Source organism: Prunus avium, chromosome 4 (assembly GCF_965620075.1).
Source record: "Prunus avium chromosome 4, drPruAviu1.hap1.1, whole genome shotgun sequence".
Taxonomy (NCBI): Eukaryota; Viridiplantae; Streptophyta; class Magnoliopsida; order Rosales; family Rosaceae; genus Prunus; species Prunus avium.
The window spans coordinates 32939735-32958012 of NC_142287.1; the positions used below are offsets into that span (position 1 = coordinate 32939735).

The 18278-nt window shown below is 37.5% G+C and overlaps 4 protein-coding genes across 6 annotated transcripts; 2 read left to right on the top strand and 2 right to left on the bottom strand.

The window, feature by feature from the left end:
- Positions 1-134: 134 nt before the first annotated feature.
- Positions 135-3788, top strand: GOX3 (Aldolase-type TIM barrel family protein). 3 transcript variants are annotated; one of them, XM_021978614.2, is made up of 12 exons: positions 135-313; positions 1137-1310; positions 1441-1565; positions 1741-1787; positions 1957-2034; positions 2185-2309; positions 2440-2506; positions 2608-2670; positions 2756-2825; positions 2934-3034; positions 3295-3399; positions 3517-3788. In XM_021978614.2, exons 2-12 carry the CDS (start codon positions 1174-1176, stop codon positions 3700-3702), a joined length of 1104 nt encoding a protein of 367 aa, XP_021834306.1. In that variant the 5' UTR covers positions 135-313; positions 1137-1173; the 3' UTR covers positions 3703-3788. The 3 variants fall into 3 exon arrangements, with proteins under 3 accessions (XP_021834306.1, XP_021834307.1, XP_021834308.2); XM_021978615.2 differs by lacking the exon at positions 135-313 and adding an exon at positions 872-1027; XM_021978616.2 differs by lacking the exon at positions 135-313 and having other exon boundaries at positions 1137-1314.
- Positions 3789-5760: 1972 nt separating this feature from the next.
- LOC110774049 (protein TIFY 5A) lies at positions 5761-6891 on the bottom strand. Its single transcript, XM_021978573.2, has 2 exons — positions 6661-6891; positions 5761-6189 (listed from the first exon to the last, which is right to left on the bottom strand). Exons 1-2 carry the CDS (start codon positions 6826-6828, stop codon positions 5983-5985), a joined length of 375 nt encoding a protein of 124 aa, XP_021834265.1. The 5' UTR covers positions 6829-6891; the 3' UTR covers positions 5761-5982.
- A 3402-nt stretch (positions 6892-10293) lies between these two features.
- LOC110773990 (DUF1365 family protein) lies at positions 10294-12765 on the bottom strand. Its single transcript, XM_021978505.1, has 5 exons — positions 12391-12765; positions 12178-12283; positions 12004-12096; positions 11155-11355; positions 10294-10900 (listed from the first exon to the last, which is right to left on the bottom strand). The coding sequence occupies exons 1-5, from the start codon at positions 12684-12686 to the stop codon at positions 10664-10666; spliced, it is 933 nt and encodes a 310-aa protein (XP_021834197.1). The 5' UTR covers positions 12687-12765; the 3' UTR covers positions 10294-10663.
- A 1044-nt stretch (positions 12766-13809) lies between these two features.
- Positions 13810-16487, top strand: LOC110774041 (pyruvate dehydrogenase E1 component subunit beta-3, chloroplastic). Its single transcript, XM_088252700.1, has 4 exons — positions 13810-14108; positions 14191-14294; positions 14413-14456; positions 15270-16487. The coding sequence occupies exons 1-4, from the start codon at positions 14009-14011 to the stop codon at positions 16240-16242; spliced, it is 1221 nt and encodes a 406-aa protein (XP_088108826.1). The 5' UTR covers positions 13810-14008; the 3' UTR covers positions 16243-16487.
- The last annotated feature ends 1791 nt before the right edge of the window (positions 16488-18278 follow it).

Below are 18278 nucleotides of genomic sequence, written 5' to 3' on the forward strand. Positions count from 1 at the left end.
CAAATGGACTCAGCAAAAGTCTCACATTTCCAAGAAACAGATTGGTTTCAATTTGCTCACCTTTAAAAACCAAACCAATCCAATCCAATCCACTCACATTATTAATTTTTCTTATCTGATGATGCTTACCTCTTTTGTCTTCACCCATCATTCTTTAATACTTTTCTCCAATCACTGTCTTTGTTTGTTTGTAGAATTGTATCAGTATCACTGCGGGAGTTGTCATTCTCGCTTTTTTCTCTGCAATCAAGGTTATCTCCAGCTCCTCCCTGTTTCTTCCCTTCATTCTCTCTAAGTGGAGGAGAGCCAAAAGGTGTGCTCTTTGCTTCACAATTCATGCAGCTTTCATCTTCTTGAATTTGTCCTTACACAATTTGATTCTGTGTTTAGATTAAATGATTGAATTTGGACATGGGTTTGATCAAAATCATGTATGGTACTGTGAAAATGAAGTCTTGTTTTCTTCCTGTTATATCAAATCGGATACTTTTCTTTCTGTTTTGCTAGTCAAATTGGCATTTTTTTCCATTTCTTTCTTGCTTGAGTATTTTCAATCCCGTACTGTAATTTGTGTTTGTTTTCTTGGGTTATGATTAGATTTGTTCAAGCTTAATTCTGATATTATTAAGTGGGCCTAATTACACGTTTAATTTACATAAGTAGCCCATAACTCATGAGTTTGATCGTAAAAACTCAATTTAAGATGGCCAAATAAGGTATTGAGAGAGTAGGGCTCACATACCCTGCAGTCAAAATCAAAGAAAGTTGGAAACTTGGAAGACACCGCTTTCATGGTTGGACTCGTGTGAGACTTGAAAGCTCTTTTACATTGTTTGTTTGTTGCCTTCCGCATGAGTTTTGCAGAAACAACCAAATGAAGATGCATCCAAGTGTGTATCTAGGCCCAATTAGGCAGTGGGGCTTTTTCCTAATTCTCTTTTAGTACCAGTTTGCTTTTGCTGATTCATAGCTTCTTCTATTACTACGCACCTAGAACTTAGGATTGCGTTTTGGGCACAGAAACCATGTAAATCTTGATCAGAATTTTTATTCTCACTTATTTCACTGTCTCAATTAACATAACATAAGATTCACTTGATTTTCAAATTCCAATTACATATTTGAATTTGTTTCAGATTAGTGAGAGGATATCATAAGCATAAAGTTGCAGAAATGGAGATAACCAATGTTTCTGAGTATGAGGCAATTGCAAAGCAGAAATTGCCAAAGATGGTCTATGACTACTACGCATCTGGTGCAGAGGATCAGTGGACTCTCAAGGAGAACCAACATGCATTTTCCAGGATTTTGTAAGCTCTTCTCTTGCTAATTGATAATCATCTCAAAAAGTAGTTTTCTTTTCCTTGGTATTTTGGGCTAGATTTCATTGAAGCTCTTTGCTCAAGTTGTACTTTTGCTGTTTTGTTTCTGATGGAATAGGTTTCGGCCTCGTATTCTTATTGATGTAAGTAAGATAGACTTGAGAACAACTGTGTTGGGTTTCAATATTTCAATGCCCATCATGATTGCTCCTACAGCCATGCAGAAGATGGCTCATCCTGAAGGTATAAGCCCCTTTTATTTGTACTTTTCTGTGACATACTTCTTTATGTAAGTTGGATAAAAATATTGAACTTAAACAACAATTGGAATACATTCAAAGCTCTTTACAGTTTTTATTTGTCAAGTTTTTCCTATAAAGCAGAGATGGCTAAATGTAATTTTGTAATTCTCAATCAGGAGAGTATGCAACGGCAAGAGCAGCAGCCGCGGCTGACACAATTATGGTTTGGCTTGACACCATCTTGTTATATCATTTAATATTGAATTATGTTTTCCTATCACAGTTTGTTTAAGTGTTGCCTTTGAGATGCAAGCCAATTAGTGGATAGCTTTGTTCTGTGACTTTCATAATAGCTGTATCAGTAACTCATATATGCATATTGGTTGTTATAGACATTGTCTTCTTGGGCTACTTCTAGTGTTGAAGAGGTTGCATCAACAGGACCTGGCATTCGCTTTTTCCAACTCTATGTGAGTTTCAAATTCATCCCTCACTATTTTCTGTTACTTTCTTTCTTGTTCTTTCCTGTTTCTCTTTGGCTAAATTATATATTTCCTTTCAAGGTTCTCATTTGTTTTGTATTGTTAACTCTGTCCATGATTATTGTGCTTCTTGTTCAGGTGTACAAAGACAGGAGTGTGGTCACACAGCTTGTCAGAAGAGCTGAGAGGGCTGGTTTCAAGGCCATAGTTCTTACTGTGGACACTCCAAGGCTTGGGCGCAGGGAGGCTGATATCAAGAACAGGTGATCATTCATTCAAGGATATTATTTGGAAATAAAGAAAAACAGTTATTACAAAGATGTTAGGATGTTTCAAAACGCAGCAAAATCTAAGGCTTTTATGTATCTTTTATAAGTTCATTGTATGTAACAGATTTGTTTTGCCGCCACATTTGACATTGAAAAACTTTGAGGATTTGGATCTCGGAAAGATGGATAAGGTGGGTGACTTATATGACTTTCCATATCAGACAAATAACTTACTGTGTAGGTAACTTCATTTATCATCCATTCCTTGACCATTTTGGTGATGAAATTCTAGACCAATGATTCTGGACTTGCATCATATGTTGCTGGACAAACCGACCAGTCTCTCAGCTGGAAGGTAAAGGTGGTTGCTTCAATGTAAGATAATTCAAACAAGAAATCTGAATTAATAATTCAAATGATTCTCTTGGCCACATGCACAGGATGTAAAATGGCTTCAGACAATCACCAAATTACCAATTCTTGTAAAGGGTGTAATTACCGGTGAGGATGGTAAGTAACCATATCCCTGAGTCAACATTCCAACACAAAACTAACTTCCCTGCTTTATCTGTATCGAAAATTTATGGCCAACTCATGATATATCTGCTAACAATGCAGCACAACTAGCGGTACAATATGGAGCTGCAGGAATTATTGTCTCCAATCATGGAGCTCGCCAGCTTGATTATGTCCCTGCAACTATTATGGCTTTGGAAGAGGTACATTTGCTTCATTCCTAAATCTGATTTTATTGATTCGTTTAACACTTATATAAGTGTCCCGAAGTTGTAGAATGACTTATAAATGTTAACGGGGGAGTATTATCTTCTTCAACAGTTTATATTCGTGAAACTTTAGCCATTCTAAGTCCCAAGTAGTTCCCTTATATTTATTCTTTATTTTGCCCTTATTTGGAACACTTCTAGGACTATATCTTTGGTGTATTCTGAGATTATGACTTTGTTGAGATGGCTTATAGGTCGTCAAAGCTGCACAAGGCCGAATTCCTGTGTTTTTGGATGGTGGAGTGAGGAGAGGAACTGATGTTTTTAAGGCTCTGGCTCTTGGAGCATCTGGTGTATTTGTGAGTAAAACATGTCACTTAACACTTACATCAGAAATAGGATCCATTTTGTTGCCTGCCTATGATTTATATAGTAAAGCAATGAATTTGAAACAATGCCTACTGTTCCAATTTCAGATTGGTAGACCAGTGGTGTTCTCATTAGCTGCTGATGGTGAGGCTGGTGTAAGGAAAGTACTTCAAATGCTTCATGATGAGTTTGAGCTAACAATGGCGTTAAGTGGATGTCGTTCGCTGAAGGAGATCACCCGTGACCACATTGTGACTGAATGGGATCGTCCTCGGATTGCTCCCAGATTATAAGTGCATTGAACTGTCAAAAATTTCCTGTCTTGAACTCTCATGGTTCAGAAATTATATATTTGAGAACTCGACTTCTATATTCGGAATCAATGGTGTTCAATAAAGAGCTTTTACTTAGTTCACTTGAAGTGAAAATTGGCTTCACAGCCCTACTACAGTAATTAATTTGTTGCAGACAAAACAGCTTAACAGCATCAGCACTAAAAGCCTCATGTAGTAAAAAAAACAAAGCTAGTTCACCTCACTGTCCCTACAGTTAAAAAACATAGCTTATTGCAAAGATTCTTAACCACAGTTCGGCAGAACATAAAAAAGAGACTCCCCTTCTGCTGCTGCACCAAACGCCACTTTCTTGGACAGCCATGCTATTCCCGTTACAAGTAAGTATTTTACATTTGTATGGAATAAGAAAAGAAAGAGTAGGTAGGCTGCTGAAAGGTTTTATATAAGTTTGTCATGAGTGGAGCCAAAATATTGGACCAGAAAAGTTTTGGAAATTGAGGAAAGCATAAATGGGAGGTGGTGGAGAGAAATCCAATTTTCAATTTGTTGTGTCATATCACCTCATTCTCATTAGCCGTTAACCATAAAAGATCAAGATCCAATAAAGACATTTAAAACGTTTCAGCGATCTCTTCAAAATCATGGGCAGAACAGCAAACTTGATTTGCACACACAAATTTTCAACAATTTGACGTGACAAGAAATTGCAACCACTTTTGTTCTCTTGCTTTAAAGTTTTCTCGGTCAAGAAAATTACAAACCCTTTTAAATTATGATGGGGCCATTTCCAGCTTTGTGATGGTAAATGATGGCGCCAGGTACAAATTTATTCCCTTTGCGGTTTCATATACTGTTTTTTGCAGAATTTTCATCCCCGTTGCCATTGCTGTTGCCATGTAACTTAAGGGAACCTTCCAATTTGTGTCCCACGAAGTGCAGTTTTCCAAACAGAAGTTGGAAAAGCAGACAACGTGGTTCTCATAATTGAGTCCTAACTTAGCTATGAGTGAAGACATAATATCTTTCCAGAAACTGCCATGCAATTTCGTATGACAGACACCTATTTCCAATAATTATAGCTCCAACACCATTTTCCAATTTTCCTTTGGCTTTAATTATAATTCAATTTAACCTTTATTGGTTAGTTTTATGTGAAAACCCAAGTCCCGATAAGTCTAAACACTTCACTAAGTCAAATCAAGGGATTTGACCTCAAGTGGTTGGCGGTATTTTCTTATTTACTTGAAGTCCTGTATTCGAATCTTCACAATTACAGTTAACTACATGTACGTATCTATATTATGATTAAATTAGCTGGGAAGGTTTTTTATTAAATCTCTTTTTGCCCAGTTATTAGGTCAGAGTGTCTAATACTTAAGTAATTGGCCACCTAGAGCATAAATATAGTGATATGAATTTCATATAAAAACTCCAAGGATACGTACCTAGCTAGACAATCCCATTCTCTTGAATCAAAAATTAGTTCGAGAAAGCTATGAATACAGAAAGATCCCAATCAGAAATTAATTCTCTTGAATCATGTTAATTACTTTGGCTAAATTTACTTATAGGAGAATCAAGGTATTGGAATCGGATTAACTACTCCTCCTAGTTGATCCCATTCTAGTTGATCCCATTCTCAATTTTGTGGGTATTCGATTACGGATTTTTAAGGTATAATTTACATAAATTTTTATTCCTTATGTGTTAGTAAACACGGGAAAGTCAATATTGGAATCATTCCAATACCCATTCCTGATAAGTAAACATGTTAGTAGAAGTTTTGCCTAGGATACAAGCTATTTACGCCTCCACAATTAACTTGCTAATTAACTTATGTGACTTGAACCGCATTTTGTTGAGAGTGTTTGCTGACCAAGTTTAATTAGCATTGATATTAATCACTGCTTCATGTAAATAAAAGAAGATTGTTTATTGCATTCTCAAATCATAAAGAATTTTCTGAGATCTGTTCATATAAGTTTGTACTCTTTTTTTTTTTTTGCCAAAATTTATGTAATTTTCATAGATCTGTTCATCAATCAAGACATAATATATCATAAGGATTTTTTTTGGCTTTACATATATAGATGATATATTCCCAACATGATTTGAAGCGATTAATATACAAGAAGAAGGCTAATATATCATCATTTCGCTAAGGATTCCTAGCTAGATGCTGTCTACAAATCTCTCTTATCGCTTCGATTAACAAACAAAAAAACAAAAAAATGCAACCAAATTCGCAATTAATCAATCGAAAAGTGCGTTTCTAGTCTAGTGATGGTATGGAGATTTGGCTTGAACCCTATGCTTCCTCTTCTGCAAAAACCTCTGGAGTGATCTCTTCATAGACATGCCAGCAACAGGGCTACACAGTGGAGACATCACAGTTGGTGAAGATGGTTCTGATCCACTTGGAGTAAATGGACTCTTTACCCTTTCCTCCATTTCTCTGTTTGCAAGAAAAAGGATGCTTCTAGCCTGCAAAACATTTAATTAGCATAATTAATTAGAGGATTAATGAGAAACTTTCAAATTAACGTTGCAACCTCCAACTAATTCAACTTTTAAAATGTACTAAAATTTAGGTTAGGTCAAATTTGTAGTTCTTGATATACAAATTTTTTTTTTAAAAAACGTGGAAATTGTTTTGGTCAAAACACAAGTACATGTATATTTTCAATTTCTATGATTCTAATGATGAATAAAATATCTTCCGTGAAATTTTGAGTCAACACAAGATATTGGCAGGCCACCTACTTGTCGGCATGAGGCAGCCGCACATCTCTACAGTTCTTCATCCCTACCATATCATTTAATCTATACTTAATTTCCCTAACATACGTGAATTAGGCCAATTAATCCGTCTGCTAAAATTTGTCCGCCGGACACGAAAACGAAAGAAAAAAGAAAACAAGAACAAAAACTCTTAAAAGAGATGAGATGACATACCTGAAGCTCTGTAACATCACGAACGCACATCACTCCATTATAAAAAATGGTCATCATCTGCTGCTGCCTTTGCTGCTGTTCTTCGTGTTGTTCTTGCTCTTGTTGTTTTTGACGGGTTTCATAAGAAGGATGAAGAAGCTGAAGCTCCAGGTTGCAGTTTCTCCTCATTTTGATTTCTTTATAAAAGATGATGAAGAAGATGGAGGAGCGAGTGAGTTTTTAGTGTTATCAAATGAGGACTTGTATTTATATATCTCGTGAGTGGCTTTGGGATAAAAAAGAAGTGTTTCAAGGGCCCCACGTAAATATGACTTCGGGACAAAACTAAACACCCATCGAACACGTAACGCACGCACGTTTAATTTAAAACCAAAAGGCAGGCCAGCTGCACTAGCGGCGGAAGAGAATGGATGAGGAGGAGCTAGCTACCCATTTTCATTTTAAGCACGTGAACAACGATTTTGTCAACTTCTTTCTATTTTAACGTTTATTTTTTCTTCATTTAATTATGCCCTCCAAAAACTGTACAGCATTCTATAGCTGCTGCTGCCTCCTTTATTTTCCTTGTGCCGTTCTTTCTTCTTCATTGTTTGGAATTTTCGACTGCTATCATATTCAGTCACGTGCCTTTTAGTCGGCAAGTACTTTCTTTATAGTTATAATTATATTTATGAATTGTTTTTGTATTTGGATTTGTGCGTCGGTATAAAACAAGGAATACGTGCGTCGGTAGAAAGAAAACAAATTAAATGTGTAAATACCAAAACTGGGGGGGGGGACGTTGAATTTGGTTTCTGTGGCTGCTTCTCGGCTTGGTCACGCTTATAAGTTGAACCACACACAAACTTTGTATCAATTTATTTATTTGTTTATGGATCAAGGAAGGGTTAGATGTATTGAACATGGTGCAAAAAGGAATTGTTGTGTTTGAGTCAGAATTTGGGTTTCTTTTCTTTATTATTTCTTTTTACCATAAACATGATTTCTTCTCATCATTAAATAATGCCTTACTTTAAAGGATTAGTACAATATCATAAACGATTGCCGAAAGGGTATAACTCAATGAAAAAGATTATTGACTTGTAAATCACTAGTTGTCTCAAGTTCGAAACCTCAAAGCCCCTTGAGAGTGTGCGTGTGTGAGAAACCTCTTTCACCCCACCCTTGTATTCGAAGACCTTAACTGGTGATGATATTATTTGCTTTGCACACCCGATAATTCTTTGCACACTTTTCAAAACCCTCCCACATCAAACCAAGTCCTAGAATCTCTGCAATTATTATGATACGGTGGTTGTGCCTCCGAATATCTGGACACAAATTAAGCCCATGATGCCCAAAATTTACTCCAACAAAAAAACAAGCACCTTTTTTTTCACTTTTTCTTCTTCTTCTTCTTCTCCTTTATTTCTGTTATTGATTAAAATAAAATAAAAACATTCTCTTCATCACCATAAAGATGAACGGTGAGGACGTGATTGGTGCTTAAGAAACTAATTAGATGAAAAAGCAAAACTGTGGTCACCACCAATTATTCGTACAAAGTTTTTCAGTTACTAAAATTCCTTTATAAATTGATACGACAACTAAAATAACAATTATATCATGTGTATCACACGATCCCACCACCTCACATCAATGGACACGACGTCTACGGCATATGATAGTTATCATCACTCATTACGATTTTACCATTACATTTCTCACATGATTCACCACATCAACATTTGTAAGCCAATTCTTTTCTTTAATAAAAACATTTTTTCCATTTTGAAGCATCCTTTCTTTTTTTCTTCCTTAAATCATGATAACGTTATCCAAAAACTTTCCTTTCAATATTGTGTGTCGATATTATCTTATTATTTCGATGACAGACATGATCGGATAGTCTTAATACCACAATCAAGAAATTATCAATATTATGTCGATATTGTACATGTACTATAGTAATAGCGTTATTTGAAAACTTTGTAACAAGAAGAGTGGTATTATGAGCATTGCTAGATACTACTCTCACCAAATTTATCTGTGTACCGCACATGTATTTATAACATGTAAATAACATAATGATACACAACAAACACATCTTTAATGAATAAACTAAATCACGTTTTCCATATGCATCTTCCCAAGTTGGAGATGTTTTTCCGTGAACCAGGCATGCCCATTGGGCAGTGGAGAGGAGCGGCGGTTCATACTTTCTATTAATTCGGTGGCCGCCAAACATTGAGTCCTTCCTCTAACTTCAAGTTGAAGTAACCTTGTTGTTTCTGGCCGCCTGACCTGAGAAAAAAGAGAAATCCAGAGAAATCCAGAGCGGCGGTTTATACTTTCTAACTTCATGCACGTGATCAATACCTCTCAAGAGAAATCCAGCGGTGCTGAGCCGTGACTCGCCAAAAGCGTCTTCGGCTGGTGGGTGGGTTTATTTATTGGTTGCCAACTTGCGGTGCGCCACCCGTTTACACCATAAAATTAACAGATTGCTGCTCTGCATCAAGTCAATCACGAGACATAGTGAGGCGTGGTATTGTTAGTCCACATATATATATATATATATATATATATCATATATGAGTGGATGACATAATTAATACGTAATGCACTTGGTTATCGTAATACACAAGTTATAGCATGAGTGAATTGTTAGATGCACGTAATAGTGTGATACCGACCCAATAAAATTTCCCGATGATGTGCACATTATTACATTAAGTTGTTGCAAGTGGATACCACACAGATTTCCCAAGAAAATTGTGGAAACTTTCTTTCATTCTTAATTTTATAAATTTGAATCGATTATATGGGGCAAGATATCTAAAATTACAATTATTTTTTTCTTAAAAATAACCATGGCCAATTATAGCACTTCCATCGGTGCTTTTTCTAGGGCAAAAGGCAGCTCGAGCTTGGAAGAAGCCCCCCAGCAAGGAAAGTCAGCCTGGGCAAGAATGGACCTCGGTTATTTGGGCAACCCAAAAGCAAGAATTATATGAACTGTTGTATGGGGCGCTGTCCTCATGCTGATGTCAACGTGACGTCAATGATCAATTTATATATATATATAAAATTGAAGAAAAAGAAGAAAAAAAATACCAAAAAAATTCATAATTTTGTTTTCTTTCTATAAATACATAACCATGCTCTTCACTTCTCACACCAAAACTCCATACAAATTCCTCTCCTCATATCTCACGTGAATGTTTGCCTTTATTTACCATGATAATGGATGGGAAAGCAAAAGCCTTTTTGTGAACTGCGTAATCATTTTTATTTTATTGGTGAACTGCCAAAGCTGGCCAACAACTGCGTAATCTTTTCAACTTATATGCTAATTCTGATTTTCCTCTACTTTCATGTGACTAGTATACTACTTGTATATTCTTTCTTCATTTGCGTGCTGAAAAAGCAGCCCAACAAACCTGAAAAATCAGAGGATCGAAATACAATGTTTCTTGCTGTTAACAATTGACAGATTGAAGTTTCATAAAACCTTAAATTCCCTTAAAAAATTATTAGTGGACACCACGATGTATCATTTTAAGCCAAACTATTTATTTAGTACAATCACACTAACTTATCCTACAAGTTGAATATCAGAGAAAAACTAAAGAGTTGTTAGCAGTCCATCAATATAGAAATCAAATTAAATTAAAAAAGAAAAATTGAGCCACATGATCATATACAGAAATAGTGTGAGTAGGTAGCTGCTCATAGTCAAGTGGGAGCTTGACTTATCCACATAGATAGATACATAATTTGTGCCCCAAAAAGAGACATAAACAAGATTGCAGTCTAAGCTTTGATCTTTTCCTAAAATCTGCTGCAGCCTAGGTTTATAGCTTGCATTATTATGTATTTTCATTTTCAATGGGCTTTTCTACTGCATAGTATACTACCAAAATACAAACTTTGGAGGGAACAAGAACAAATAGAACTACCCAAATCCAGTGCTGCTTCCCATGTTAACATAGAGGACAACACTAAGTCGTACCGTTCGGAGTTAAGACCAAGGCCACTTAGCATCTCTCCATGTACAAAAACGAGCCTCGCTTTTCCTGCTAGCCATACAGCCTTGACCACTTCCTTCAAATTGCAGATGCTGCTCATCTTTGTCCAATCTGGCAGCCCGACGGCACTGAAGTTTTTCATCGCGTTCCAAAGCTTCCTTCCTGTATGCAGGGTTGGTGTACCTTGGGTGTTGGACAAATGATACATTCTTCCACCAGAGTTTGAAGGCCTGGGAAAGAAATGGTAAAAGAAAAAGAACCGCACTTGATTCAATGTTGAAGCATAGACATATTCTCAACTTGGAAGAGTCGACTTAAATCTTGAATTAATCCAAAGTATAGTAAGTCCACATAGTGTAACTGATCCAACTATAAGTAGTTTCTAACCAAAGTTTTAATTTTCATTAAATTTATCAGATTCAGCTTATGGTAAGATCTAGAGTGCAGCAGAGACCAAATAAAGCAGCTATCCTACTATACTTACATGCCAATATATCCACACTGCAACCTTGTGCGGCATCAACCAGAAAAACAGTGCATGATCAAACACCAATGATGAGGATACCCTTTTGGCTTTTAGGGTAGCTGTGAAATAATTACCTAGCTCAGGGTGTTGAACTGAAATGGAAACAAATAGATCATCGTCAGGAGCATTTGCTCTGATACTCCAATCCCCCAACATATCCTGCAATTGTCATAAATGGTTTCTCAAAGTTGACATTTGCACAATGAGCAAGGCATACAAACCATAAGACATTTCAGTAAAACTTAGCAAATGGTTGATCACTACAGTTTTTACAATTCAACTGACCACAAGAAACACTTTCTTCCTACTGCTGAGAATGGAACAAGTGAAATGACTACAATTAGACAAAGTACAACATCTATCAGAAGCCAGAAATCACAACCACATGTTGAGGGCATTCCCCCCCCAAAACCGTCCTAGCTTCCCTTACCCATCCATCTACAAAATGCACATACCGCGCATTTTCCACTCTCTTAAGTCAGCACATAGAAAGATCTTAGTATAATGTACCCCTCAAAGTTTTTTCTTTCTTGTTTGCTACATGACAATGTGGTATGATATTCTGCAACAACCAATGCTTTTCTAAAATCTTATATGCTCCACTTCATCCATTGTGCATCTAAACTTAAGGAAACAGGACACTGTCCTTGTGATTGGTCAAAGCTACTACTAAATGAGTGAGATAACATTACAACAAAAGCTATAGATGAACTCATCAATTTCAAAACAGAGAAGTTCCTATCAACACCAAGAATTGTCAAATACGAATTGAGCACAGCAATTTACTACTGAAACATAGTAACATACCATAAAAGGACTGACATGCAATGGCTTTGCCACTAAATCAGAATTTGGGTTGAAAACAAATGTCACTCTTTCTCCCCATGGTGTGTTGGTTACCTAATAATGATATATATATATCAGCAGCAATAATCTTAAAAAAAAATACAACTTAATCAAGCAGCAAAGTGAAAAACAAACCTCGGCAATGCACTTTTGCAAAAGCTGGTCATCACTATCATAGCAGTAGTACAAGCTCAATGGGTTCTGCTCGTATCCCACACTTTGAGGTATTGTCAATAGCAAACTGTTCATCATCAACACCAAATTCACCAAAACACATGAATTATTAGCATGTAACTAACCAGTAATTAAGCAAAAGGAAAACCAAGTGATTAGCTAATCAGTGATTACGTCCGGCCATTGGTGCCGGCAATGCGGCGAGCTTCCTCGGCGGAGAGGTGGTCGGGGAGGCCTTGTGGCTGGTGGTCCAAGTCAATGAGCGCGTAGCGGACGTCATAGCGAAAAGAGTGGTGAACGGGGCGGCGACGCTCGTGCCAGACGGTGCCTCCGTAGAGGGAGACGGAGGAAGAAGAGGCGGCGCGTGAAGAGAAGCGGCGGAGGAGCGTGTTGAAGGGGAGGAGGAGGGAAAGAGTGAGGGAAGTGAGGAAGGTGGAGAGGATGGAGCATAAGAGATAGAAAAGCTCCATTGTCCACGCGCCTTTTCTTCTATTCCTCTTTGTTCTCTTTGTTTTCTCCCATTTCCCATTTTAGGTAAAGGGGATTGGTTTGTCTGAAAATATTATTTTCCTTTTTGTTTTTATTTGACGAAGATGACGATACCAATTAACGACCACAAATCATATGGGTTGACCTTATGGGCTAATGGGCCGACCCATTACATTTTGTTTCATAATTTGTAATAAATTTTTTTTATATCATAAAATTATAAGTAAATAAAGTATTTTAGATATCTCAAATATCAATATTGCGGTAGCAAATTGACAATATTAAAATATCAACAAATATTAATAATTTATCAATAGGCAATTTAAACAATCTTGACAATATATCGGGATGATATCGATATAATGAGACTATTTTCTATGATGATAGGCATACTTTTCCATACCATTACCAAACAAATTTTGTTATATATAAATAGTTGATTTCAATTGACAATCAAACAATATAACATGCATGTCTAAAATGAGGCTTTATGTTTTAGGGATCAGAGTAATTATAGAGTGACTTTATGAGACTCAGTTTCTCTTTAAACTCAATACTCTTGGACTGACGATAAAATAGAATCATGGGTCTCGAACAGTGAGTGATTCGGATTGATGACAAAGAAAGAGAATTCTTGGTTTAACTCTCCACCTTAACAACAGAAAAATTGATTGATCAAATTCTACTGAGTCTGACTCATAATGAACATTTATCAAAGAATGACTCTAGTTATCAAATGTTCGAACCCAAAATTTCGACTTAAACCGAGGTGGGCTTGCCAATTTAGAACCCAATAGTTTGGGCCTTTTGATTCTATCATGAATGGTATCACGTGAGCTGCACGTTGACATTAACGAGCTGCCTGTTTCGGTTGGTTAAGCTAGGCCACCAAATGGTGCCTCACACAAGAACAGCACCAACGGCAACTTTAATCCACACCGTATAACCTCCTCCACAGCACTCTACACCCCCACTCACAACCCTCCACGTAACCCCTTCTCAAACACACAGACCCAATCTCGTAATTTCCCCACCATTACTCCCCCACGTGGCTCGTTCTCCACTATTGTAGTGCAACACCCGCACGCAGGGGACGAGAACGCCAGATGGAGGCGATGAAAACTAAGCGGGACGCTCTGTGAATGCAAAGCCCTCTCAATTAAATCGCCAAACCCATTTCTCAATCCCTCCGCCCAAATCCTCATATAAACTTGCTCTCTCGCTCCAATTCTTCTTCATTAGCTTCATTTTTTATTCAATTGGTTTCTTGGAATTTCAATTTCTGCTCGAGAATTGAAATTCAATGGCTACCGTCTCTCAGTGTTTTGGAGCTACTTCGGCTGCTATATCGGTCTCCTCCAACTCAAGGAAGCTTCACCTCCCTTCACGCAGATCCCTCCCAGGTCTGCCCTGGTCCTCTTTAGCCTTTTCTTCAGCGCCATTGATTTATTTTTGTTTACTTATTTGCTCATTGATTTGATTCAGGGAGGAAAGCGAGCTTCTTTGTTGTCAGATCTGATGCTGGGTCTAAGTCGGCTCTGAATTCAAGAGCTCGTCGGGCCGATCAGCTAATTACCAATGCTGTTGCAGTTAATCATCTTTCTCTTCCTCCTTGAATTTTTTTTCTATTGATTTGAAAATTGTGTTGAATTTGTTATTCATAATGCGTGGAATTCTGATTTTACTTGTGGGTGTTTTTTTTCCTAGACAAAGGCTGATAGCGCTGCGGCTTCGACGGCATCGAAACCTGGGTATGTTTTTATATTGTTGGGATTGCAAAGTTTCAGTTTTTGCTTTTGCTTGCTTGTGAGCTTTTGTTTTTGGCTAAACTTGATTCTCATGCATCACAAGTTCACATTTTTGCACTTATCAAACGTGTGGTTTTTGCCTGTAATTCAGTGTTAAGATTCAATATCGGTATTGTAGGCTAGCATTAGCATGACATTTACACCTTGTCTGACTTTTTATTTCCAATTATTTGTTATCTTCAATTGTTTAAGAGTAAAACTTTAAGCAATTGTGAAACAGGGCCTGTACATGACAAGATGGGAATTACATTTTCTATTGTGCGTAGATGCGAAAATTTGCAATCTTTTACATTGGTGCTTGAGTCTCGACATGCCTGCAAAGGAAGTGTATTTGTTAGGTCCGCAATGAAGACATGCATTGTTTTTCACAATTTAGGATACTGTTTAGTATAAGAAGCTCATAATTTCCTTAATTAGATAAAAATATGAATAGTTGACAATCATGCTGGATGTGTCCTTGTAGGTTGACTTAGATTTTGAATTGAAATGTATTGAATTTACTTTCCTTTTTTTTCCCTTTCCACTGCATATGGTCCCCTATGCATAAGTGGGTGTATCTTTATCTTGTGAGTTGGCACAATATCGTGTGTGTGCTATACTCCCAGCACTTATCTTTGCTTCAAATTGATGGGTAGGTTATGAAGTGATATATATATGGCCATGAGAACTACATCTACAGGATCATAGTATAGTTGTGTTAGTTATTTGGTTCCTCTGTTACTCATTGAGTTGACAAGATAAGCATTCTTTCCTTAGGCACGAACTTCTGCTTTTTGAAGCCTTACGTGAAGGATTGGAAGAAGAGATGGCTAGGGATCCCACTGTATGTGTAATGGGTGAAGATGTGGGACACTATGGAGGATCGTACAAGGTGACCAAAGGCCTGGCTGATAAGTATGGAGATCTCAGGGTTCTTGATACTCCTATTGCTGAGAACTCCTTTACAGGTATGGGTATTGGAGCTGCCATGACTGGTCTGAGACCAATTATCGAGGGTATGAACATGGGATTTCTCCTTCTAGCCTTTAACCAGATCTCCAACAACTGTGGTATGCTCCACTACACTTCTGGGGGTCAGTTTAAAATTCCAGTAGTTATTCGTGGTCCTGGTGGAGTGGGAAGGCAACTTGGGGCTGAGCACTCACAACGTCTAGAGTCCTATTTTCAGTCGATTCCTGGAATCCAAATGGTAGCATGCTCAACCCCTTACAATGCCAAAGGTTTGATGAAAGCTGCCATTCGAAGTGATAACCCAGTGATTCTTTTTGAGCATGTGTTGCTATACAATCTCAAGGAGAGAATTCCAGATGAAGAATATGTGTGTTCTCTTGAGGAAGCTGAGATGGTTAGGCCTGGGGAGCATGTCACTATATTGACATACTCTCGGATGAGGTATCATGTGATGCAGGCTGCCAAAACTTTGGTGAATAAGGGTTATGATCCAGAAGTGATTGATATTAGGTCGTTGAAACCATTTGATCTTCACACAATAGGAAATTCAGTGAAGAAAACACACCGCGTGCTGATTGTCGAGGAGTGCATGCGGACGGGTGGAATTGGTGCTAGCTTGACTGCAGCAATCACTGAGAACTTCCATGATTATCTAGATGCCCCTATTATATGCCTGTCTTCACAGGATGTTCCCACTCCATATGCCGCAACATTGGAGGAAGTGACTGTTGTTCAACCTGCCCAGATTGTGACGGCAGTTGAGCAGCTCTGCCAGTAATTAGTGCAGCAGCATTAAGTTACGCCTCTTTCTAAGCAGCTTTTTCTAGCAATCTTAAGTTAATTTCAGATTTTGTTAGCAGTTTTGTGTTGTTCGAACTTGCAAATGTTCAAAGTGGTCCAGGGTACTTTGTTTTTATTAATTATAATGTCATGTAAGAAGATCGCGTTTATCTTGTAGAACGTTTTGAATTATGGATTGTTAATTGAAATTTACCCATGTAATACATAGGTCAAATTGAGAAATTGAGTGTGAGATGGTTATCAAAGACTTGTTGATTTTATCTTTTTAACTGCACTGATTGGAATATTCCGGTGAAACTCCAGGGAGGGTTGAATTGCACCCTCTCTAATTATACAGCAGCCCAAGCAAATAACTCTAGAAGGCGCCTTCTACACTAAACAAGCGAACGGTGTAGTTGCTGTTGCACATTCCAAAACTTTAGATCTAACGTAACATTATGTTATGAACCAAACATGATTTTTCATTTCTCATCTCCTGGGAAAAAGAAGACATGGCAATTCATTTCCTAGGAGTTCCTTTTTCACGAACCAAACGCCTCCTTACCAGACATGGTTATTAGCAGGGTGAAATACCTTGCTTCCTCTTGATTTCTCATTAAATTCTTTCTGTGAACTAAACGGGCCTTGAGGTCTTCTGTAGAACATTTTATCATTTATATAGAGTGAAATGCACCTAAGCTTTGAGGAAAGGAAACTGGCACTACTTAGTGAGCCTCCCTATTACCCCTTATTATAGTCGAGGCCCTATTTCTTAATCGTTACATCAAATTAATTAGCCGTTGGATCAAATTGATTAGCCTAATCCAACGGTTAAGAAGTAGGGTCTTATACTTATCTAAGGGCCATATATAAGGCCCTCACTATAGGATTTTTGCATTGTAGTCCCCTTGCTTAGTGAGTCTATGCCCGCCTTTGGGACTATAACTTGGGATTACTAGGCCCGACTGGGGTTCTCATTTCTTTTAGTGGGCTAAATGGGCCGACCAAAAGGCCTGCTGTGGCCTGGTGAGTCAATTGCACCCCATGTCTATACTCTCTGTCTCTGCAATTGTTGTAAAGTGTTTGCATGCAACCACGAAGATATCAGAATTATAACTTATATTAAAGTTATAAATCATTCTTTTGGTAAGTTGTAATTCTAACAAAAAGAAATGGAATTACATCGATAGATAGGTTTGAGTTAAACTTGTCAGTGATAATGTTTTTGCCCATGCATGATGCATGTATGTGAAGTTATTTCTTAGCATGCCAAATTGCCAAGTGGATTCTGCTTCTCATGTGAATATTCATGCCCAAAATCCAGGAAAGGGATCCTTCCACAAATTGTTTGTTATTTTATTGCTTTCTAAATCTGCAGCAAAATCTGCCCATGTGGAATGGTTGGAACAAAATCAGAGAGCTGCCTAGATTATTGCCATAATTATTATTATCACTCTTTTATAATTAATATATCCCATATTGCAATGCCTAACCTGTGGGGATTAGATTAATGATATTACTAGCTATTTGTTTGTTTGTGGTAGTTTACAGATACTTATAAAGATATGGTAGGTTTTCCTGTCTAATTAAAATCATCGATTAACGTTAATCTAATGTAATTAGTTGAACCAGACAGACAACTGACAAACCTCTCAACCCTAGCTACTATCAGGAGACAGACTTAAGGCAAAGAAATTAATGATGATTTTGATCCTCATAAAAGCATGTTTAAACATGTCCCCATGGAACACATGAACAGGGCCTAAGCCTATGCCTATGCCTAGCCACTAGTGCGATGTGATTCTTCTCTCTTATTAATTTCTTTGCCTGGCAGATCAAGGAAACAAATTAAAGAGCTTTAGGTTTCGAACCATATGCATGAACATATATATATACATCCACCATGCATTTTCTGGGTTTTGTCTCCTAGTTTTAAGGATGCCTGTTTTTTCAGACATGGCGCCGCCTAAACGTGCATTTAATTACGACCATGTGGACGGAGGAATCGGATTTGGAATGGGGTGAGTTGGCATT

Coding starts and splice junctions, on each gene's coding strand:
- LOC110773990 (XM_021978505.1), bottom strand. CDS start 12,686: ATGGAGCTTTTCTATCTCTTATGCTCCATCCTCTCCACCTTCCTCACT. Junction 12,284..12,390: donor GCCGGCACCAATGGCCGGAC/GTAATCACTGAT, acceptor GATGATGAACAG/TTTGCTATTGACAATACCTC. Junction 12,097..12,177: donor TGCAAAAGTGCATTGCCGAG/GTTTGTTTTTCA, acceptor TATCATTATTAG/GTAACCAACACACCATGGGG.
- LOC110774049 (XM_021978573.2), bottom strand. CDS start 6,828: ATGAGGAGAAACTGCAACCTGGAGCTTCAGCTTCTTCATCCTTCTTAT. Junction 6,190..6,660: donor GTGATGTTACAGAGCTTCAG/GTATGTCATCTC, acceptor AATGTTTTGCAG/GCTAGAAGCATCCTTTTTCT.
- LOC110774041 (XM_088252700.1), top strand. CDS start 14,009: ATGGCTACCGTCTCTCAGTGTTTTGGAGCTACTTCGGCTGCTATATCG. Junction 14,109..14,190: donor TTCACGCAGATCCCTCCCAG/GTCTGCCCTGGT, acceptor GATTTGATTCAG/GGAGGAAAGCGAGCTTCTTT. Junction 14,295..14,412: donor TAATTACCAATGCTGTTGCA/GTTAATCATCTT, acceptor TTTTTTTCCTAG/ACAAAGGCTGATAGCGCTGC.
- GOX3 (XM_021978614.2), top strand. CDS start 1,174: ATGGAGATAACCAATGTTTCTGAGTATGAGGCAATTGCAAAGCAGAAA. Junction 1,566..1,740: donor GAAGATGGCTCATCCTGAAG/GTATAAGCCCCT, acceptor ATTCTCAATCAG/GAGAGTATGCAACGGCAAGA. Junction 3,035..3,294: donor CTATTATGGCTTTGGAAGAG/GTACATTTGCTT, acceptor GATGGCTTATAG/GTCGTCAAAGCTGCACAAGG.